The sequence below is a fragment of the Hemicordylus capensis genome, chromosome 3, assembly GCF_027244095.1.
Source record: "Hemicordylus capensis ecotype Gifberg chromosome 3, rHemCap1.1.pri, whole genome shotgun sequence".
Classification (NCBI taxonomy): Eukaryota; Metazoa; Chordata; class Lepidosauria; order Squamata; family Cordylidae; genus Hemicordylus; species Hemicordylus capensis.
The window spans coordinates 31,481,053-31,505,555 of record NC_069659.1 but is presented as its reverse complement, the minus strand read 5'-3'; the positions used below and the strand labels follow the sequence as shown (position 1 = coordinate 31,505,555).

General features: G+C 43.7%; 1 protein-coding gene across 4 annotated transcripts in view; it reads right to left on the bottom strand.

Annotated features, from left to right (window-relative positions):
• ATM (ATM serine/threonine kinase) overlaps positions 1-24,503 on the bottom strand; it is a 223,205-nt gene that overhangs the window by 161,068 nt on the left and 37,634 nt on the right. For all 4 annotated transcript variants that reach the window (XM_053310959.1, XM_053310960.1, XM_053310962.1 and 1 more), the window contains exons 13-16: positions 15,197-15,292; positions 8,069-8,291; positions 6,027-6,152; positions 3,722-3,847 (exon numbers count right to left, since the gene is read on the bottom strand). In XM_053310959.1, coding sequence (XP_053166934.1) covers positions 3,722-3,847; positions 6,027-6,152; positions 8,069-8,291; positions 15,197-15,292 — 571 coding nt within the window. The remainder of the gene's footprint in view (positions 1-3,721; positions 3,848-6,026; positions 6,153-8,068; positions 8,292-15,196; positions 15,293-24,503) is intronic.

Below are 24,503 nucleotides of genomic sequence, written 5' to 3'. Positions count from 1 at the left end.
TTTGTTTAGCTCTCGCAGGTCTAGGATTGGACATAGGCTTCTGTCGTGCTTTGGTATGGCAAAGTATTGGGAATAAAATCCCAATCCTGCACTTGCTGGAACTTTTTCTATCATATCCTTAAGCAGAAGGGCTTTGGCTTCTTCATTCCTGAGTATTTTGGTGTGATATATGGTAACCAAGTGGAAAAAAGTTGGGATTTGTGTGAATTCAAGGCATAGCCAAGGTGGATTATAGTTAAGACCCACTGGTCTGAAGAAATGAGATCCCAAGCAGGTAAATATGGGGTGAGGCATGTGCCCATTGTCCAAATGAGTGTGTCATTGTTTCTTAGGGAATGTGGAGTTTATCTTTTTTTGTGAGGCCATCTTGTTTGAGGTGAATGATTGCTTCCTTCTTGGGAGGTATCACTGAAAGTGAAAGGAGTTATTTGAGGTAGTTTGTTGGGAGGACAGCCAGGAAGATTGATAGTGTGGCCATTTACTCTGCTTTGTTGGTCAAGATGTAGTAGATTGGTAGGTCATAGAACGTGCCGTTCTTTCCAAATTTTGCACCTTTTGAAGGGTCTCATCAGTCTTGTCACCAAAGAGGGCTTGTCCCTCAAAGAAGAGGTCCTCAATTCTTGAACACGCCTTATATATGAGTCCTGAACCTCAGCCAAGCATGTCTGCAAATTGCAGTAGAGGTTGCCATCACCTTGGCTGCATGTTCGACAGAGTATCTTGGTAGAGATGGCCAACTGAGCAGATTCCTTTAAAAACATCTTGGCTGGATCTCTCTTGTCTTGAGGCAACTGGTCAATGAAAGGTGACACCTTCTCCCATAAGAAATGGTTGCACCTCACATTGTATGCTTGGTAATTAGCAATTTTAAGGTGCAAAGCTGCTGCTGAATATAGATGCCTGCTGGAGGTGTCCAATTTCTTGCCCTCTCTGTCTCCTAGATTTGAGGTGGATTTTCCTCTATATTTTGTTAATGCCGCTTCCACTATCATCCAGTTTGAGGTAGGGTCCTTCTGTAAAAAAGCATAGGATTCTTCCTCTAGTTGTACCCAATATAAGCTCTCCAGGCGCTTAGTGGGTTGGGGCAATGATGATTTCTTCCAGTAGACTTTCACTATATCCAATAAGGCAGAATTTATGAGCAAGGAAGCCAGAATGCGTGCATCCATATCAAAGAGGCCAAACAAAGGGTCTAGGTCACTTTTTGCAGTTGGTCCAAACTTACACCCAGTGCAGAAGCCATCCTAGAATTATAATCAGAATATAACTTCAGGTCCTCAGAAGGGGAACTATGCTTTGGGGCTCTCAGGTGGTCCAGTGGTGATGACCCTGTAGAGGCTAATTCTGAGTGTGAGGAGTGTGAGGAGTGACCCTCCTCCTCATCTGACTCCTCCTCTTCTTGCTCAGATTCGGGCATTCAGGTTCCTTGGCTTCAGCCTCGAGAGTTAGTGGTTTGGCGGGAGGTTCAGTCGGTACCAAGGGGATATGTGAAGCCTAGTCCGGTAGATATTTTGGTGTCTCTGCACTTTTAGATTGTGAGGGAGCAGTCCTTTGAGTGATCTGTGATGGTTTCGAAGGTACCTCCTCACAAGAAGGCAGAGAGTCTCAACATCTGCTGTGATGCGGGCTGGCTCTCCTTTCCAAAGAACATGATTGGGATCATGAAAAAGGCTGTTGCTGTCGGTCATAAGTATTCATCTGTTTTTGTTTGTAGGAATTGTACTCTAAATCTTAGTAAGAGTCCACTCGGGACCATGACTCCCCTTGGTGCCGTGCCATGCAGTAACCCTCTGAGCATAAACTATTGGGTTCCTTATGTATGCCTCTTTGGTCCCTCTCCTCTGTGTCTGCAATTGCTCCTGTAGCAGATCCTGCTCCCATCTGCAATTTTGTTCATCTTTCCAATCCTCAGAATAGAGAGCCTCTATTAGTGAATTTTCCCTTCTGCACTCACTTGTGCGGTACTGGCTAACATAAACGTAGGCATATCAATCTGAGTCTCAAGCCTTATCTCTGTCAGGAGATTTATAATGGTCCCAATGAGCTAGATGTTCCCTCGGTGTTGGCTTTGATATTATAGGTGGGGCTGACCTATGTTCCCGTTCCCTGGGAATGTAATGTTCACTTGTGTCTGAGAATGGGTCTTTTGGTTCCTCCTGGTCTGGGGAATGGGGCCACGTAGGTCGTAATCAGGTGAATTCCCCGGCTCCAGCGTGTTATTTGCCGATGCTGGGGGTGAGCTATCCTTCAGGATGGGCTCTGAACGAATATGGTACACTCAGATCTGAGTCACAGATGGAGCTGCATGAGGCAAACTGGAGTGGACAATTATGGGCCCTGACTGGATCTTATTTTTCAGAAAAGCATCTGAGTGTGACACCTGTTTCCTCTTAGGAATGCACAGTAGATGTTGGCCTTCTGGCAAGGATGGCTGCTGCTGTAACCCTGCCCCACTGCCAGGGCATACCGGTGCATTTTCTGGGAGGCTCATCGGTTCTGATGTTCTTGGCATTGAGGGCAGGGTTGCTGAGGATGTACCCAGAACAGGGTCTGGGACCTCTCTTGGTACCAGTGCAGTTGGTACTGAAGACAAAGTAGGCGAGAGAGGTGTCGCCTTAGCGATGCCTGAGGACAGGGCTCCCAAAGGGGTCTCAACAGACATGTTTTAAATAGCCAGTGGCCACCAAGTCCTGTGAGGAACATAAACCCTGTTCTCAAAATGCTGAATGAAGGCAGGAAGCTATGTTCTTCCTGGCCTGCTTCATTAATTTTTGGCAGTGTGTGCAAGTCTCTATCACATGCAATTCACAGAGGCAGAACACACACTTGCTGTAGGTGTCTGAAGATGGTAATTTGGCCCCACAGCGCACACACTTACTGAAGACAATCTTGCTTGCCATACAACAAGAACAGGGTCCTATACTCTCCATTCCCAGCTGGGAACAGGAGGCCAGTTGGGTGGTTGTGGGGAGAAATTACAATGCGGGAAGGTATAAAGCGGTGACTACCTGAAAGAACTCAAAAGAAAGAAAAACAGGAGAAAACAAAGGTTGATAAAATAAGGCTTTATTTCTTTTTTAACTTGCAGAAGAAACTCAGAAGTGCCTAACAAAGTCGACTAATGTGCGGACAATGAAAGACTGAGGGGATGAGGAGAGGTGCAGTCACATATAGCAGTTGGGGGTGGGGTTCCCACTAAAACATGAGTCAAGGAGCTTAGAAAGTTCCCGGCATGGTCTCTGCTCATGTGCAAAGCCCGCTTGTATAAAATTCAGAGACTACATCAAAGAACTATTAGATCAGCAAGGAAGCAGCATCTTTGTCTAAAATGATACTACCAGACTGACTATGCTTATAGCCATAGAAAGCAATTCTATTTCATTTTATAGTTTGTCAACAGTTTGCTCTCCCCTAAGCTGTTAGAGGTTTTTTTAATATATAAATAAGAGGAGAGCATTTTTTAATCAGTAAAAAGCACAAATACCAAGTAAAAATAGAAAAGAATAAAGACTGCAAACATGGAAAAGAAAATATTTTTCAAATTTCACCAAAAGTACAATAATTTGGAATGGTCTCATAATTAATTGCTACCTTAGAAGTGCAACTGGATTCAATATCAAACTATTAATATTATCTTCAAATGGGACCTAGTTGGTTTAACTACAAACATTTCAATTTCACTCAACTGTGGACTGGACTAAAAAGCTAACAAATGTCTTACCTGCGTACAGTTACACAAGCAACTAGTACATTGTAGTATTAAAGCCCTCAATGAAACGATCCTAGAATTTTCATTTAGCTTGCTTTTAGAATGAGAAATGCTTTCTTCTACATCATGCATAAGAGACTGTACAAAGAAAAAGGAAAGGAAAAATATTACACACATTCAATTTGTATTCAGCCTTTTAAGCATGTTAAAACCATTTTTGAGTTTTAGCAAAGGCAATCAATCATATCAAGATGGAGTAAGACTCATTTCCACTATTTAACGATATTTCCTACTGCTCTGTAATTGACTATGAATTGTACACTTCAAGGTCAATTACAGAAAAACTACCCTAAATGGAAGGAAACTCATTGCCTTTATGATACACTTACTGCAACTAGAAGACAACCACCTAATAGGTGTATGAATGTGCTACAAATGTACATTTACCCATTAATGCTGGCACAGGGCTCTTGCACAGAGTACAATATGTATACAGGAGGACCTCAATATTCACGGGGGTTCCGTTCCTGGCTGCAGCCGCAAATACTGAAACTGCGAATATTGAGGCATTAGGGCAATGGCATCGCAGGGGCTAGGTTCCAGGTCAGCTCTAAATTTGCTAAAAATGGCTGAAAATCAGCCAAATTTCAGGGGGAGCTCTTTATAATGCTTTGCTGCTCCCCCCAAGTTGTGCTGTGCCCCAGAATGCCCCCAATCGGCCTGAAATCAGCTGATTTCAGGCCCCCCCATTTTTTTCTTTAATCAAGCCATTTTGTGGCTCCAAGAAACAAAATGGTGGCCAGAAATGACCTCCACGGTCATTTCCGGCCACCCCCGACCCGCAGACACATGAAGTGGATGTATTTTTTTCCCTTTCCCCCCATGTATGCCGAGGTTGGGTGTCATTTAACCGACTGCGGATGATGAATCTGAGGATAACAAGGTTCTCTTATATAACTAATCTGTCCAATTATCCTCCCTCAAAATGAGGGGTTCAAGATCGCATAGACTGGGCTTATACATATCAGGTTCTATTCATGCTGGCCCTATCCTAACATTATATCCAACACATGATCAGCAGGGCCCAAGAGTGGAAAAGGCGCACCAAATGAGCAAGTGCAATTAGAATCTAGTATGAGCTGCCTTACATAACTGCAAAATACATGGTTTATTGGAACATAGGAAGCTGCCTTCTACCAAGTGAGACCACTGATCCATCTAGCTCAGTATAGTCTACACAGACTGGCAGCGGCTTCCTGAAGGTTGCAGGCTCTCTCAGCCCTATCTTGGAGATGCCAGGCAGGGAATTTGGAACCTTTTGCATGCATGCATGCAGATGCTCTTCCCAGAGCGGTCCCATCACCTATGGGTAATATTTTACAATGCTCACACATGTAGTTTCCTATTCATATGCAAACCAGGATAGACTCTTTTAGCAAAGGGGACAATTCATGCTAGCTGGCAAAAGACCAGCTCTCCTCCCTTTGTAGTGATGCCTAGTGCAAGTTATAACTTAAGCATGTCTAGACAATTTTCTTTTGTTTAACATTGACAAAAAACACAAAGACATAGCGGATCGAATACTGAAATTGTCCAAGTTCAATCTTTCTTTGGTCACTTGGTACCATAATAACAAACAGAAATGTTCAAAACTATCTGATGTTGTGATTCATTAAAGCAATTCCCCCTGCTCCTCTTATTGGAAATGTTACTTGACAATACAGTTCCACAAGCATGAAGCAGATTTCCCTATGGAAGAGCAGATAGAGGCTTTTCACCATGAGGTGAAAGCGACAAGAGGCCCTTATCAAAGTTAGTGATCAATGCGCTATTTGTCTATTGCAAGAACTTAACTGAAAATTAGCACTTAACCCTCCATCTCAGGGGAAAGCCCAAGAACTTTCCTCGCTTGTTTGCAAATCCCTCCCTTTATAATATTGTTTTCAAAATTATACAGCCTTTGCAAAATATCTGCTGCACATTCCTTACCTGTAAAGGACATAACGTACATCATTCTTATGTACAACATCCTGACAGATGCAATCAGAACTCAGGTTTATGACCTACAGCTCCACTCACTCCTCCTTCCCTGTCATTCTCCGTTGCATAGCTGGAAAAGAGTCTGCCCTGCAAATCCTTTGGGCAAGAAGATCTATGTCCTGGGGTTGTCTATGAATACATCCTTAAAGGTTTCTCTCACATATCCCATGATAAGAGCTTGAGACCAGCTCCCTCCTCCAGCACGAGGCTAGTGATACCTGTGTTTGGGACTCACAAATTCAGTGTATTTTTAAAAGCAAGTAAACAAATGCCCTACCTTGGCTTTATGAAAAAGCTTCGATGTACATGCTTCCTCTTCTGTTAGTATGCCAGCATAACAATAGCAGCCAAGAACTCCACTCAAGAGACTGGCACAACGCAGAAGAACTTCTATAGGCATTGTCTTAGAAGATATCAAATACACAAATATATCTTAAGCTTTGCATTAAATTATACTTCATCAGTTGTTTACGATTAACACAAAATGATCACAATTTGCTTGTCAGCTAGATTAGAGGAAGTATGGAAAACTTGTTTAGAAGTTTACATCAAAACTTTATAACAGGCTTTAAGAGCAGAAGCTTTTTATTTACATAACTTAATAAAAAAATCCCATGGCTACACTACTACAGAAATAGACATGGTACATTTATTCTGCAGTGCGCTACTTTTGACTTACTCCAAATGTAAAAAACTTGGCAGCTCCTCAACTTTTGATGAGATTAGAAATCATGCAATTTTAAACATTCATTTACTGAAATGATACAATGTAACAAAATCTTTACCAAACATTGAAAGTTGGTGTCTGTTGCATTCTTATCGTGAAAGTTTACATTTATCTCCACAAACTAAGAGCTATAATTTATATTGAAACTGAAATACTCTCTTTCTCTATATTGTTTCTATTAAAAATGTTCAAGTGGTCTATAGTAAAAGCATTCTAGCCCTCTAAAAACACAGAAAACTCCTCTAAATTGACATTAAAACACTACAGGGCCTACAACCCTGTATATCACCAAGAATGTGTCTCCAATAAGAACTCCAGCACTTATTAAGAAAGCAGGAATACAAATATAAGTATGACAAATATTTATATACTGCTTTTCAACAAAAGTTTCCCAAAGTGGTTTACACAGAAATAGAAATAAATAAAGTAAATAAATAAAATGGCTCCCTGTCCGCAAAGGGCTCACAATCTAAAAAAGAAACGTAAGATAGACACCAGCAACAGCCACTGGAGGGATTCTGTGCTGGGGATGGACAGAGTAGGTTAGGGACCACAAAACTGAGCTAGGAATTGGGAAGTTCTTGATTCAAATTTCATGCAAATCATTCTGTCTTAGAGTTTGCACCTTCCCCCAGCCATCACATCTGCAATACAGCTACAAAATTACCTTGCCAAGTAACTGCAGGAAATGGAATGCCTGTAAGCTCCTCCCTTATCCTCATTCAGTCCACTTGGTCAAGGAACAAGATCTTGGAGCCTGTGTACCTTGACTGAGAGGAACAGTGAGGGCTGGACAAGCAAACAAGAGGCACATTCCCGAAATAATTTGCCATGGTATTAGTGAGATACCAGCACTCCAGGGAAAAGGTATTTTCCCTAGGATACCTGCACCTGTGAAAGGACTAAATGAAACTAAGTACAGAAATAAATTGCATTTTTGTCACTCCATTTAAATAAGTGAGCAGCGCAAGTCTCTTCCCCTCAACCATGCAGGTAGCCTGTAGTGTGAATCAAGCCTTCCCCAATCACACAGAGGTTTAGCTTGCATGGTCCTTCTTCCCTTCAAAGGTAGGGGAAGACAGAGTGCAGTCAGAGGGAAAGCCTGAGGAGCAACTCCTTACTTAATTTGGCGGGCAGGGTATGGAACATGTTTTGGGAATTGAAGATATGAGTTGCTAGGGTTGGGGAGGGAGCGGTTCAGTAAAATGAGAGGTGGAACTCCTCAAATGCTTTGAAGGGGTGGGGGGGATCTACACCCCTAGGGAAAGACCACATGAACCAGGCCTCTGTGCAACTGAGGGCCTAGTTCACACTGCAGACTGTATGGTGAAAGAGAAAGATGAATATCACTTGTTTGCAATATCATTGCAGGATTGCCCACTTCCCCAGACCCAGCTGTGTATGAACTAGGGCCACTTTTTAAAACCTGCTCCATAAATGGGCAATTACACAGGAACTGAATGTAAGCAATAATGTATTTATCTTATTAATTGTGACAAATTTCAAAGAACTCTGACCAACACTCATTAGGAAGGATGCACTAGAGAGAATCTATCACAAGTGAACAACAATAATTTTTATTTTTAACTTACTTCTTGAGAAAAGCTACTAAGCTGCTCAGACATTGTTAAGAGATCATGCTCTAGGGCTTCTTTAAATTTCTGATTGACAGCTAGTCTGGAACCAGACAGTTTGTCTTCAGATATATTAACCGCCGTATTTATAAAAATATCAATTTCCTCAAAAGTTGTTTGCACATAGAAGGTTTCAATTTCTGAAAGACTGACTGCTTCTTTGTCTTGTACATGTTGCAAACTAAATAGAGAGAGAGAGAGAGAGAGAGAGAGAGAGAGAGAGAGAGAGAGAGAGAGAGAGATTACAAACTTGTATTTCACAGCAGTTCTTGTAGCCTTTAATACCAAACAGAGAAGAAACACCCATATGACCAGCTGATAAGATGATCTTCTGTTCATGTGATGAAGGGCAGAAAAATGCTCCATGAGCACAAGTGCTGCACAGTCTGCAACTCTTGCAGATGAACAGGGCAAGCAATACATTCACGTGCACAAGTGAGGATGTGGTGGGGAGGATAATCATATGTGGTGAGGATAATCTATGTGCAGATAGATGCACAAGTTGCCCGCATTCATGCACAAGTTGCCTTTAAACTATACTAATATGGTATTAATTGAGTAATACCATATCTTTTGTAGCAAGACTAGAACTGAGATGAACAACTACAACGTACACACACACACACTTAAATGTTACAGACATGAAACAAACTACTCCAGCCACTAGCTTACATCCAGATTAAGTTACTCATAACCAGTCTTGTTGAAATTAACAAGAAAACAGGTTGCTTACCTGTAATAGAGGATCTGGTAATGAGCCCACATTAATAAATAATGGGTTCTGCGCCTGCGCAAACGTACTTCAGGTAAACTTCATTAGCTCCTCAAGACACACTCAACCGCCTCCTGCGCATGCCCTGCAGTATCTTATATCGGTGGTTATGCATCCCCCTTTCAGTTTCTTGTTGGCCGACTGATGTTATTTTCCTGTAGGCATATCTGCATCCACAGTTCGTATTGCTTGCGCTCTGCAGTGGGGATGGTCGGGCGGGTTTTATTAATGTTGTGGGATCACTACCAGATCATCTGTTACAGGTAAGCAACCTGTTTATCTAGATAGTGATCCCACAACAGTTATAAACAATGGGTGAATTACGAGTCTCCCTAGAGGAGGTGGGAGCTGCAAGCTATTGCAACACCCTTTTCAGTACTGCCCTTCCAACTCAGCCGCCACTGCAAAGGTCCAAAGCATAATGCTTGACCAATGTTTGGTCTGATGCCCAGGATGCAGCCATGCAGATGTCCTTGAATCTCATGCCAGACAAATGTGCTGCTGTTGTTGCATACACCCTTGTTGAGTGGGCCTTCACTGATTTTGGAGGAGTCACTGTTTGCAATTCTTAAGCCATCATTAACACCTCCACTAGCCAAGATGACACTGGTTGGCGTGATGGCAATTGGCCTTTTCGTTGGCCTCTTATGCAGACAAACAATTGTTTTGTTTTCCTAATCCTCTGTGTTCTCTTTAAATAAAACAGCACTGCCATTTGCACATCCAGAGAATGCATTGAGTACTACAAAGGCGAGGATGGGTTCCTGAAAAAGGTTGGCAGGATTACATCTTGGTTCAAATGGAAGTCCAAGATTATTTTTGGTCTGAAATCCAGATCCAAGCCCATCACTACCTTATCTAATAAAATTTGGTATACGGTTCGTCTATACGAAGCACTGGGAGTTCACTTATGTGTTTTGCACTCGTTATCGCCACCAGGAATACTGTCTTCAATGCCACCAATTTCATAGCAGCAGTTGCCATTGGCTCAAAAGGCTTTTCCATTAATGTGGAAAGCCCAAGTGACAGACTCAATTTGTCCATGTGCTGTCACATTGGTGGGTACATATTATTTATGCCTTTCATGAATTCTTTGCTCTTTGTGTGGGAGAACACTGTATCCCCATCCCATCTACTGTGGCATGCCGAAATAGCTGCCAAATGCACCTTAATCAAGACATTCACAAGCCCCTGTGTTTTCAAGGATGTGAGAAATAACAACACCTCCCTCAGTGTTGCGTCTTAGGGTGTAAAATCTTTGTCCCTGCATAGTTGCAAAAGCTCTTTCACTTGGCCCAATAATTTCTCCTTGTGGAAGTCTTTCTGTTATTAAGCAAGATTTTCCTCAATAACCTATCCCCCATGCTGTAAGATTTAATGTGGTCAGGTTTGGGTGTAACAGTTGACCCTTCTCTTGACTTATCTGGTCTGGCTGCTGCGGTAGTCACCTGTGGCTCTGGCCAGTCTGAGTAGTTACAGGAACCATGGGTGCCTTGGCCACCAAGGGGTTATTAGAATTCCTCTGGTTTTGTCCCGCAGCACCCTTGGCTACCACCCTGTTCAACAGGGGATATAGTGGATACAAATAAAATGTACTCTGAGACCATTGGAACTGGAATGCATCACCCTTGGAGCGGCTTCCTAGTCCCATTCTGGAGCCGTACTGCTTGCATTTCTTGTTCTGGTCGGTTGCAAATAGGTCCACCGATGGTGTTCCCCAACATGCAAACAGCTCTTCCAGGAGTATTGGATTCATCTCCCATTCATGTTGCTGCAGCACATGAGTCCTGCTCAACGCATCCACTAATGTGTTGTCCTCCCCCTTTATGTGGATGGCAATCATATGAATCTTTCGGGCAATGCACCAATTCCAGTCCGCAGACTGAGCTGACACAGAGGCTTTGATACGGTGCCCCCTTGGTTGTTCATGTAAGCAATCGTAGTGGTGTTATCTATTTGTATCTGAATCACGTGGTCCTCAATTGTGTTTTGAAAAGAGTCTTGTGCCTTGAAGGCAGCCAGAAGCTCCAGGAAGTTTATATGCAACTGCCTCTCTTGTGCAGACCAAAGGCCCTGCACCCTTAGCTCTGTCAGATGAACCCCTCAGCCCAGAATGGAGGCATCTGTCATTACCGTCAGTGTGGGAACTAGGGTTTTGAATGCTATCCCCCGCAGGAGATTTGCACTGTTGGTCCACCATTGTAGAGATGCCAACACCTTCTTTGGTATGAGCAGGAGCTTGCTCTGTGGATCGACATTGGAACGAAACTCTGACAAGTACCATGTTTGCAGCTTCCTCAGTCTTAGTTTTGCATATCTAACTGTAGACGTGCATGAAGCCATTAGGCCCATAAGCACCTGGATTGATCTTGCTTTCTGTTGTGGTGCTGTTTGGAATGCTTTCACCATTTGACGTATGAGTTCATACCTGTCCTCTGGTAAATATGCCCTCTGTTCTTCCATGTCTAGCACTGCACTAATGTACTGGCAGGTTGTAGATGTGACTTCTTCCAATTGACCTGCACCCCCAAGTCATGTAATAGTGATGTCACAACCTTTACTTGGGAGATTAATTGTACCCTTGTTTTTGCAGTGAAGAGCCAGTCATCTAGATATGGAAAGATGGAGAGGCCCTGCATCCTAAGGTAGGCTATGATTGCTGCCATACATTTCATTAACACCCTTGGCACTGTCACTATGCCGAAGGGTAGCACATTGTACTGGTAAATTTCTGTGCCCACCGTGAAGCGTAGATACTTCCTGTGGTTCTCCTGTATGCTGATGTGGAAGTATGCATCCTTCAAATCAAATACTGCGATCCACCCTTCCTCATGCAGAAGTGGAAGGATTGCTTGCAGAGTTATCATGCGAAATTTCTGTACCTCGACATACAGGTTCAACCAGCGTAAGTCCATTATCTGGCATATGTCCCCATCTTGCTTCGGGATCTGAAAGTAGCGGGAGTAAAAACCCGCTTGACTGTGAGCCCATTGCACTGGTGCAATCGCCTGTTTCTCCAACAATTCTTTGACCTCTTCTTTCAGGGTTGTTGTCTCAGGAGTATATCTTATCCCCGAAAACTCTGGCAAAGTCACAGACTCTATTGCATACCCTGTTGTGATTATCTGCAAGACCCACTAGTCTGATGTTATGCGGTGCCATGCTTGAGCATGACTTGCCAGTTTGATGTTGACTCCGGCAAGCGTCAAGGTGATGCAGTTCCTTGCTCAGATGGTTGGTATCATCATCTTGTTGGTTTTTGGAAGTGCAGATGTGCTCTGAAAGCAATCAAAGGTGTTGTTTGGCCTGCTGTACGGCCTTGTTATGGTTCTGCTGGTTCGTCCTATTTCTAGCAGCATATGGTTTTTGACTGTATCTTTGGTATGGCTTTCTATAGTCCTTTCGCTCACTTTGCCCATACGTGTTCTGCCTCCTTTGGTAAGGCTGATATCTCGAATTAGTACATTTTTGGGTTGTGAATGACTTTGCAGTGTTCTTTGACTTTTTCCATTGTTCCATTGTGGTGTCTGTTTCATCACAAAACAACCCTGTGCCATCGAAGTGGAGTGCCTCTATGCGATCCCGCATGTCCTGTTGTAGAGTGGTTGCATGCAACCAAGCGTGCCTCCTCAGCATTACTGCAGATGTTAGGGTGCGGGATTCCGACTCTGCTAGGTGCTTTGTAGTACTCAATTGTTGGTGTGTTGCTGTTGTTGTTTTGACAAAGGTACTTTCAAATCTTTTCTGAAACTCATCTGGAGTCAGATTGGCATGCTCTTCAAACACAGTTTCCCACAAGGAGTATGTATATTTTGATAAACAAGCGATGCAGTTGGTGATCTTAATAGAAAGGCATGCTGTTGAGCAAGTCCTCCTGCCAAGAACATCTAGCTTCTGCCCCTCCTTGTCTGCAGTTGTGTGGCGCCTTCCTCCTTTGGAAGATGATGCACAATCTATTACCAGTGAGTTAGGTACAGGATGTTTCATAAGATACTCATTGTCCTTCTCCTGTATCCTATACAGTGTTTCCAGTTGCTTTGACATGGGCGTGGACGTCTGGACAACCTCCCAAGCTGACTTCACAGCCTTAGTAATGACAGGTAGCATTGGTAAGTATACAGGCTGTAGTACTGTAGTCCTTTTCATGAACTTGTACATCGGCTCATCCAGATCCGTAGTTTTCTGCCTTAGGTCCAAGCCAAGTACCTCAGTCATCTCTGCTATCTGCTGGTGATAGGTTTTCATCTCCTCTGTTGGTGACACAGATGGAGTTGTCGATACATTCTGGCTAGGTTCAGGGTGTGTGCTTATCTTCTGCAACCCTGTCGGAGAGGGGGTTGTCTCTGATATTTTGCTATGGTGCTTCTTGTGCATCTTGTCTCTGTGTTTCTTCGGTGGTAGTGCACCGCTAGTGTCTTGCCCTTTCTTTCTGGACTAGCTTGTAAGGTAGCTGGTCTCTTGAAGGGTGTTTCATCCCTCGAGATTGAGGCGGCCACCCCGGAAACCAAGGATTTAGACTGCGTATGTGTTGCAGTCCTCGGTGCCGATTTCGAGGTCGAGCTTGAAGCCACAGGTGATTGGGGCATAGTTTTTTCGGGGCAAAGCACGTTCTCCATCAACGGCACTTTAAGTCGGGCTGCCCGGTTCTTTAAGTCTGCTTCGAAAATGAAGTGCAAACTAAGCAGCTTGCGGCACTATGGCCCTCCCGCAAGCTCAGCAAACAGAGGTGGTGGCCGTCCATTGAGAGGAGTTTGCCCTTGCAGCTTTCGCACCTTTTAAAGGTGGTTTTCTCCCTAGGAGCTTTCATATTCATGAGAGGCACAATAAGGACTTCATCCAATACAGTAATCAATTCCAGTCCCGGGTCAAGCCGATAAATCCCACCGTAGACCAAGTTAAAATCGTCAAATGTTCTTGTATACTGTTTAGCATTCCGTAGTCAATGCACTGTGTAATTCTCAAATACTTTACAAAATCCATGGGGTAATCCTTAGAGCAGTCGTTCCATTCCATTTTCAAGCCATTGAAATTGATTTTTTATATAAATGCTTTTTTCTGAGGAGCTTTAGAAATCCGAAGAAGTAATCACTAAAGCAGTCAAAAAGAAACTGAAAAAGGGACGCCTGACTGCCGATATAAGGTACTGCAGGAGGCGGTTGAGGGTGTCTCGGGGAGCTAACGAATTTTACCCGAAGTAGGTCTGCGCAGGTGCAGAATCCATTGTTTATGAATGTCGTGGGATCACTATCCAGGTCATGGTTGCTTGACCTATTAATTTGAGTAGGAGTAATGGCACAGTGCAAAATGACTTGCCTAGCAAGCATGAGGTTGCTGGTTCGACTCTCCACTGGTACCTACATCAGGCAGCAGTGATATAGGAAGATGCTGAAAGGCATCATCTCATACTGTGCGGGAGGATGGTAAACCCCTCATGTATTCTACCAAACACAGGGCTCTGTGGTCTCCAGGAGTCAACATCCACAGGGCTCTGTGGTCACCAGGAGTAGACACCGACTCAACGGCACACTTTACTCATGAGTAACTAAATTTGGATGTAAGCCAGTGACTTCAGTGGCCTGTCCACCCAAAAGCTAATGAATAAAATTAAAGCTGCCAGCTGTTTTAAATAAATTTAAGTCAATTAATCAAATGAATTTTAATTAAACCTACAGAAATTTGCTTAACATACTTTGTTTTCAAATGGTGAATGTATATGCTGTAGCGGATACCATCTTAAAAGAAGCATTCCCCCTTCAATCTCACACACAGGAGGGAATGCCTCTGCTAAGATGAGGCCTGCCTCCTGCAATGTTTAAATGCATCCAGACTTTTAAGAAGTATTGCACTTTAATCAAAGTTTTGCTAATCAAAATACTAATGGATTTTAATGCCAATAAATAAATTTCCAAGAATAGCTATTTTAAATACTCCATGCACATATATATATTATAAATGCAACTCAGAAATAAAACTTCTAAAACGTTTGTTTCTACAAAAGTATAATTTTAAAAAGCAATTCTTGCATAAGGTCTTATCCAAAAAGCTAATCTCAGGTTTGGGCATGCCTACTGAGATTTTTGACTTGTTTCTTTGAACAGTAGACCTTTGTGCCAAAAAGAAAGCTACTTCAGAAAGTTCCTTCAGTTCTAAATATAATTTGCTCTTAATTGAATGTCTTTAGATCCTGGCCTATAAGCAACAGTTGATTCCCAAAGTGGAATGGTATGCATATTTGTGAATTGAACAAATGCAAAAAGTTCTAACAGTATTATCTCTGAATTACTGAAATACTTAGGTTGATTTTCAAAACATACCATTCTGAAATATTGTGGAAAAATGCCATTGCAGCTCTACAGTTCTTCATAGTCAGACTTACAAGAACTTTCTGCAATACTAGATTAGGAAAGGCACTGTAAAGAATCAGAGGAAAAACAGGAAGTTAAAGCAAATAGCTGGTATCCAAACAAACAGTGCAGATGCAGAGAGAACGTTCCACATGAACAACAGAAGAGGGAAGATTTTTGCTGAATCCTTTCCTGTTTTCTATAGTCCCCTGCAGGGCTATGCATGAACCGGTTTGGAGGTCCTTTTCTGGACCTCTGAAGTGGTCCGGCAGCGGGGGAGGGTGTTCTCCCCACCCCTGCCTCGTTTCCCCTGCTGGCACTGCGCCAAAAATCACTGGTGCAGAGCAGCAAGGTACCCTTCTTGCCGCTCCGGTCAGCGTCAGACTGGAAGTGGCCCGTGCGCTGGCAAGGCAGCTGACCCTAGAACACCATTACAGATATTGGTAGGAGATGCCTGACAACTGCCTCCTTCAGCAGAGGGAAGGGGTGCTCTGCAACCCAGGACCCTAGTCCATCCCTGGCCACCCTTAATCACCATGAAGGGCAAGGGTCTAATGCTCAAGTGACATGAGAGAACATACTACCAAATTGGTCAGATTAAACGCCTTGCTAAAATGTAGACTTGAAGCATTAACCAAACTGATTTAATATGGAAAAGTTGATTTAAGAGTTTAATTCAACCATATTTTATATACTTGAATAAATAAAAACAGTTTGCTTACCGATACAAATGATCCTTTAGTAATCCATGTTCACTCACAAAATGGATTCTGCTGTTGCTTAATAACTCCCGTGGAAGAATTCTTCTGCTCGTTGACTCTGCCCATCACCCATGAAGCACATCCGTTATTTTTGGCAGTTAAAGTGCCCATTGCTCAGTTCCTGAATGACTGTTGTGAGGACCAATGAATCATGGATGGATAAGGACAGGTACATGATTATTACTGTGGAGACATCCTAGCAGCAGGGAGGCCAGGCAGATCTTGTGAGTGAACATGGATCACCAGTCACTTGTTACAGGTGAGCAACCTGTTTATTTTTATGGTGACCCATGCTCCCTCATAAAATATGTGATTGGAAAGTTCATCGAGATGGTGGTGTGTGCTAGGATGTAATCAGAGCACCTTCTTTAGAACTGCCTGACTGAAATTGGCTTTTGCCACTACCCACAGCATAATGCTTATGAAGGGTAGGTAGAAGACCAAGTTGCTGCTTTACAAAATGTCCATTATACTGATTCCGAACATATGAGCCACTGAAGTTGACATTGCTCTAGTAGAGTATGCCTTGATTCTAGACGGTGGCTTAACGTTTTGTATGTTGTAGCACATGAAAATTAGTTCAGCTAGCCAGTGTTAAAGTCTTTGTCTGTAGATGGGTTGTCCCTTTTTTCTTCACTTCCATAGACAAATAGTCCATGGAATTTCCTGAAATATTTTGTCCTTTCCATATAGTACAGAATAGATATTCCAACATCTATGGAGTGCAGTGATTTCTCCAGGGGAATAGGTGGGATCATAAAGAAGGTAAAACTATGTCTTGGTTTATATGAACTCTGAGACTACCTTAGGTTTAAAAGTTGGATCTATTTGCATCACAACTTTGTCTAGAAAGAACTTTGTGTAAGGAGAGTCGATCCTAAGAGCTATTAGCTCGCTAACCCTCCTTGCTGAGGTTATAGCCACTAAGAAAACAGTCTTTAGGGAGAGTAACTTAAATGAAGTAGAGGCCAGACGTTTAAAGGGAGTTCCATGAATGTGGAAAGGACTAACTAAAAGCTCCAGGAATTGATAGGTGCACTAACTGGGGAAAATAAGTTATTGATCCTTTTCAAGAACTATTTGGAATCAGGATGAGTATTTGTCGAATAGAGGCTTTGTAGGGATCAAGTCCCTTAGTTGCCACAATGTTAATCTCTGCCATTTGCATCTATAATTATGTCTTGTTGGTTCTTTCTTTTTGTTTAAGAGGATGTCATCTAGAATTTGAGCTTCCATGCTGTCAGGTTCAGCACTTTGAGGTTGTGGTAGAAAACATGACTTGCTCCCTAGGACAACAGATTCTGACGGGAAGGTAGACCGTAGTGGTATCCCTATGATAAGCAGAGCAGGATAGGAAGCCACAGTTGTCTGGGCCACCATGGGGTGAGTAGAATGCTTGGTGTGTCCTCCTGAAGGATTTTGCTCAGTATTTTGGATAACAGAAGAAACCAGGGGTAGAGAAAATAGATGTCTATCCTCGACGGCATTCGGAAGGCATCCCCCAGTAAGTTTCCCCCCGACCTGCTCTGGAGCAATAGAGTTATTATTTCTTGTTGTTTTGTGTTGTAAATAGGTCTATCAGGGGGGTTCCCCATTTATTAATTTAATTTAATTTACAATATTTCTATACCACCCAAAACTTGCATCTCTGGGCGGTTTACAATTAAAACCATTTAAAACATCAAATCAATTAGCAAATAAAATCATTTAAAACATTAAAAACATTTAAAACCCAGTATTAAAATTTTAACACTATAAATCTAATTAAAAGCCTGGGTGAATAAATGTGTCTTCAGTGCCTTTTTAAAAGTTGTCAGAGATGGGGGAGGCTCTTATTTCAACTGGTAGTGCATCCCAAAGTCCAGGGGCAGCAAGAGAAGGCCCGTTTCCAAGTTGGTGGCAACCGCAGATGAACCTCTCCAGATGATCTTAACAGGGGGTGGGGCTCATGGTGAAAAAGACGTTCTCTTAAATATCCAGGACCTAAGCTGTTTAGGGCTTTATAGGTAATCACCAGCACCTTGTATTTTGCCCGGAAACATATCGGCAGCCAGTGTAGTTCTTTCAACACAGGAGTAATATGGTCTCTCCTAGATGACCCAGAGACCAACCTGGCTACTGCATTCTGGACCAACTGCAGGTTGCGGACTATGTACGAAGGCAGCCCCACATAGAGCACATTGCAATAATCTAGCCTAGAGGTTACCAGCATATATACCACCGTTTTGAGGTTAAGAAACGGACGCAGCTGGCATATCAGCTGAAGCCGATAAAAAGCACCTCTGGCCACCACCTCAACCTGGGACACCAGGGAGAGGTTTGGATCCGGGGGAGTGTGACTCCATCCAGAACTGGCAGATAAAAATTGTCTCCTGAGTTCTGACCCTGCATAATAAGTACTTGTGTCTTATCTGGATTCACCCTCAGTTTGTTATCCCTCATCTAGCCCATCATTGCCTCCAGGCAGGCATTTAGGGAGATTATGCCTTCTCCCGATGATGCTGACATGGAGAAACAGATTTGGGTGTCATCAGCATACTGATAACACCCTGCACCAAATTTCCTGATGATCTCTCCCAGCAGCTTCATGTAGATGAAACAGAACTGGAGACAATATGGAGCCCTAAGGGACAACATACAAAAGTTCAGATTTGGAAGAACCGTCTCCAAGAGACATCAACTGGAATCTGCCCGTGAGGTAGGAGTGGAACCACTGCAAAGAAGTGCCTCCCACCCCCAGTCCCCACAGACGTTCCAGAAGGATACTATGGTCAATAGTATTGAAAGCCACCAAGAGATCAAAAAGGGCCAACAGAGTCACACGCTCTCTGTCAATTCCCAATTGAAGATCATCCATCAGGCCGACCAAGGCAGTCTCCACCCTACAGCCTGCCCATAAGCCGGTTTGAAATGGGTCTAGATTATCAGTTTCCTCCAAGACCACGAGGAGCTGGGAGACCACTACCTTCTCAATCACCTTGCCCAGCCATGGAAGGCTGGAGACAGGCTTGTAATTATTTAACTCTGAGAGATCCAAGGCAGGCTTCTTCAGAAGCGGTTTAATGTTTACCTCCAGAAGACAAGGAGGCATCCTGCCCTCCCTCAGAGAAGATTTATTATCTCTACCAGGCCCTCTACAGCAGCCTGCCTGCCAGATATTATAAGCCATGATGGGCAAGGATTAAGAGGGCAGGTGGTAGGCTGAGCCATTCCAAGCAACTTGTACATATCCTCAGAGTTCATAAACTTAAACTGATCCAGGTCATCACATAAGAGAAGCTGCTGGACACCTCAGCATCAGACTCTGTAACAATTGTGGAGTTTGAATCCAAGTTGGCCTGAGAGATTTTGTCCAAACTCATTAAAAAGGTCACAGTGAATAACTGTTGGTTCCAAATACTGATGAAGTGGGGAAGGGGCACACATTAGCCCCTTCACAAGCCTGAACAGCTCCACCGGACATGAACTTGCGGGCGCAATACGGGAGGAAAAGAATCGCTTCTTTGCCGCACATATCGCCTGAGCATAGATCTTCAAATGCTCTATGTGATAAGCTGTCAGACTCGAGTCGAGTCTTTCTTTACTTGTGCTCTAGTTGTCTACTTCACCGCTTCAGCCCCCACAGTTCTTCCGTATACCAAGGGGCCAGTTTTGAAGTGGGTCGGAGAGAAGTGATCATGTCCACCGCCCTGGTGAGCTGATTATTCCAATTCTCCACCAGAGTGTCAACAGGGTTACCAGCAGAGCCAACACTAAATCCCTCCAAGGCTTCTTGGAATCCTATTGGATCTAATAAACTTCTTGGGCGGACCATCCTAATGGGCCCTCCGCCCCTGCGGAGTTGGGATGTGGTCGTGAGTCCAACCTTAACCAGATGGTGGTCTGTCCATGACAATGGGGAAATCACAGGAGTCCCCACTCACGGAACACCACCCTGTTCAGAGTGAAAGACCAGATCAAGTGTGTGACCAGCAATATGTGTCGGCCCCGAGACCACTTGGGACAAGCCCATAGTTGTCATGGCTGCTATGAACTCCTGAGCCACCCCAGACAGATTGGTTCCAAAGTGAACATTGAAGTCCCCAAGTACCACAAGCCTGGGAGACTCCAAAGCTGAGCCTAAGACAAAGTTCATCAGCTCAGTTAGGGACTCCGTTGAGCAGCAGGGCGATCAGTATACCAACCGAAGTCCCAATCTATCCCTGATCCCCCAACTTAGGTGACTGATTGAATGATTAAGTGCCATCTAGTTGGTGTCGACTCTTAGTGACCACATAGATAGATTCTCTCCAGGATCATCTGTCTTCAACTTGCCCTTTAAGGTCTCTCAGTGGTGCATTCATTGCTGTCATAATTGAATCCATCTGCCTTGCTGCTGGTCGTCATCTTCTTCTCTTTCCCTCAACTTTCCCCAACATTATAGACTTCTCAAGAGAGCTGGGTTTTTGCATAATGTGTACAAAGTATGATAGTTTGAGCCTGGTCATTTGTGTGAGTGGAAATTCTGGATTGATTTGTTCTATGATCCATTTGTTTATTTTCCTGTCTGTCCATGGGATCCTCAAAAGTCTTCTCCAGCACCAAAGTTCAAAAACATCAACACTTTTTCTATTTTGCTTCTTCAAAGTCTAGCTTTTGCATCCATAGAGTGTCATGGGGAAAACCACTGCCCGGACTATTCTAATCTTTGTGGGTATAGACACGTCACAGCATCTAAATATCCTTTCCAAGGCCTTCATTGCAACCCTACCAAATGCTAGTCTGCGGCGTATTTCTTGACTGCTGGATCCTTCACTGTTGATGGTCGATCCTAAAAGGCAGAAGCTATCCACCACTTCAGTGTCTTCAGTGTCAATTATCAAGCTAGTTGCTGTACCCATTGTCATTATTTTAGTCTTCTTTACATTTAATTGTAAGCCCATTTTTTCATTGTGTTGGGTCACCCAGCACAGACTGGACCAAACTTAGGTACACACATTCAGTATGGTCAGACACTTCAACAGGGATCTTGGCAAGGGAGCTATTGTTCTTACAGATCACAGACACTCCACCTCCCTGCCCACGTCCCCTCCCCTGCTCCTGAACAGAGTACCCTGCAGGGAGAAGCCGGGACCAGACTGGGCCACCAGCCTCCCCCAACCAAGTCTTTGTAACGCATACCAGATCGGCCCCTTCATCCAGAATCAGATCATGGATGATTTCAGGTTTATTCTGGGCCGACTTGGCATTACAAAGGAGCAAGACGAGGCTCTGTGGATGGTTGGCATTGCTTTCCAAGGTCAATGAGCTGGCAGGACAGCCAGAAGGGGGAAGAGTAATTAAGTTTCTGACTTTCCTTCCCCTGCAATAGCCTGCTGACCTGTCAACATTACTTCTTCTTTTCCCCACCACTACTGGAATAGCTGCCTCATAATCAGTGGATACTCCCCCATCAACCCATCTCCAGACAGATCCAGACACACTAAAACTCAACTCACCCAGAATTTCAGACAGAAGCCGAATTAAAATACCCACCCACCTTCACACACCACAAGGGATCCTGAGCCAAACAGCCTAGCCCTTGCCCTCATTATCCCCCTGAAGTGGCTCCCCCAAAGGGGTGAGCTCCTCTGGTGTCACCCCTTTGGTGGTGGGCCCGCAACCACATGCAGTGTTCCTTTAAAGGCCCAGAGCTGGGCAGCTGACCCTAGGAACTGCTGAGTCATCCACCCTCAGCCCTGCACACACTCCCCAGATGTTACCCAGAGGCAGCAGTCTCATAGAGGAAGTAGAAGCAGGCAGGTAGTAGCAGAAGGAGCCAACAGCACACACTTGGTCTCCCACCCCGAGTAACACTGAAGGGGAAGCAGATGGGCTCTTCCTCTCTCCTCTGCTGGGCTACTAGGGGACTGAGAGACAAGCAGTGTTCCTATAAAAGCCCAGAGCCCATTTTTTGAAGAGACTGTGCAGAATCTCTTGGTTGATCTCCTATTCGTGTTGCTGGGAGAAGTTCAACTCCCTGCTGAGAGTATCTGCCGGGGTGTTGTCCATGCCCTTAATGTGAAGGGCCATTAGGAGTACCCCATGGTGTAGGATCCAATCCCTTAGTTGAATCGCTAGATTGGATAAGGATCAGGAGACCATACCCCCTTGTTGAATGAAACACACAATTGCTGTTGCATTGTCTAGAAGGATCTGCACTACACAGTTTTTTAGTGGAAGAAAGGATTTCAGTGCATGTAGCACCACTAGGAACTCTAGAACTCTAGCTTTGCTGAGCAGTCCATTTCCCTTGAGCACGGTATCCTGCACAATGGGCTTCCCAGCCTTTTAATGAGGCGTCTGCCATTACCATTACTGAAGGAGTTGGAAAGGGAAACCTTTGGACTGAGACTCCATTTTGGTCCAGCATTGGAGAGACTGAAGTACTGGGAGTGGGATGGTCAGCCACATGTTCTGGCTGCCCACAATAAGTTTGAACACCGACAGAATCCAAATTTGGATTCGCCTCGTCCTTAACTTTGCATGGTTTACTATGGCTGTACAAGATGCCATAAACCTAAGAGTCTCTGAATGGTTCTTGCCCTTTGTTTTGGACTGGCTTTGAATGTGAACATCAAGTGTATGATCAAGAGCCTTCTGTCTTCTGTGAGACAGGCCTTTTTTGTTTGTGAGTCTACATACTGTATTTTCTTTTAAGGCTCTAGATTTGCCTTTTCCCAGTTTACCTGGATTCCTAGTTCCTTTGGAAAATCTAAGATGTATTGAATTTTGGAGCTTAGGATTGCCTTGTAGGTTGGTCACCACCCAGTCATTCAGGTACAGAAAGATGGATACACCCTGAGTCCTTAGATGTGCTATTATCACATTCATGAATTCTGTAAATATTCATGGTGCTGTAGATAGGCCAAAGGGAAGTACAGTATACTGTAAGAGTGCACTGGGCTTACCCAAACTGTGCATTGAAAAGCCTCTAAAGGTGGATCCTGATGGCGTGGATTGTGTAGAACTCAAAAAGGAGTACAGATTTTTTGAGGCAGGCTTGTCTGACACAGGCATGGCCAGGTAGGTTTCCCTTGAAGGTTGCACTTTCTGACTCAAATTAGAGTCTCTTTCCTGGTCAGAATTGATTGGGGAATTCTTAGGTGAGAAATCCATGGCACAGCGGGGAAATGCTTGACTAACAAGCAGAAGGTTGCTGGTTTGAATCCCTGCTGTTATGTTTCCCAGACTGTGTTTCGATCCCAAGCACTCAGGAGAGTAAGCCCTCTGTTTCCCTTTTTAATGCAGTCGGTGCTGTCCTTCCTTGCTGACATCTTCGGGCTTCTTAAAGACCAGCTCAGAGAACTCATTCTCCAAGTGGTGGGTCTGAGATTCTCTCCTTAGTGAAGACTCTGATGTCAGCCCTGATCCCAAGTGTTGATGATCGGCTGACATCAAAGATGTCAACATCAAAGGAAGTGGCAACCATGGCATCAAGGCTGGTGGTCTCAATGCCCTTTAAAAAAAAAACACCAGATACTCTGAGTTGGAGTTCCCTGCTTTTCATTGTTAGAGTGTTGGACTGACCAGGGAGACCTCAGCAAATCCCCATTCAGTCATGAAGTTCACTGGGTGACTCTGGGCCAGTTGCTTCTCTCTCAGCCTAAGCTACCTCAAACGGTTATGGTGAGGAGAAACATAACGATGTACATCACTCTGGACTCTATGGAGGAAGAGTGGGATATAAATGTAAATATAAATTTAAAAAATAAATCTTGCAAGCCTGAACATTGTGGTCTTCACCCCCAAAATCAGGCACTGATCAAGCCTATCTGAGGAAGAGAGTGTCCCAACACAAGAACACTTTTACAAGGTTGTTGTTTTTTTTACTGTCCATTAGTACAAATCTTTATTGCAATCTGAAGAATAAATGTTAAACTGTCAAGAGTCAAAAAACCTGAATAAACTAACAATTTCTTCCTCACACAGGAACCGAGCCCAACCAAGGAGTGAATCCTTCATGAGGTGAATGCAACGGCAGTCAAGGAGGAACTGAGCAACAGGAGTTCTAACCGCTGAAAACAATGGATGAGCCTCACATGCAGTGGGCTGAGTCAAAGAGCACCTCGAGGAAATTAAGAATTCTTCCACAGGGAATACTGCACAGGTGCATATCCCATTTTGTGAGGGAACATGGATCACCACAAAAATCTTAATATTAATACCACAAGTTTAGACATTTTTGAATTCTAGGAACATATATACATTTTATGGAAAGTTTATTTAAGTCCCTTCAACCAACCCTGAAGGTTTAAAGCAGGGATTCTCAAACTTGGGTCCTCAGGTGTTATTGGACTTCAACTCCCATAATCCCCAGCCTCAGTGGCCTTTGGTTGGGATTATGGGAGTTGAAGTCCAATAACATCTGGGGACCCAACTTTGAGAATCACTGGTTTAAAGAAAACAATGTTATCTATGTATAATCAAGCTGGTCAGATTAAACCTTACAATATTAGACCAGTTTTACTTTCCTTTGAGGGGGGAAATTCTGTAAA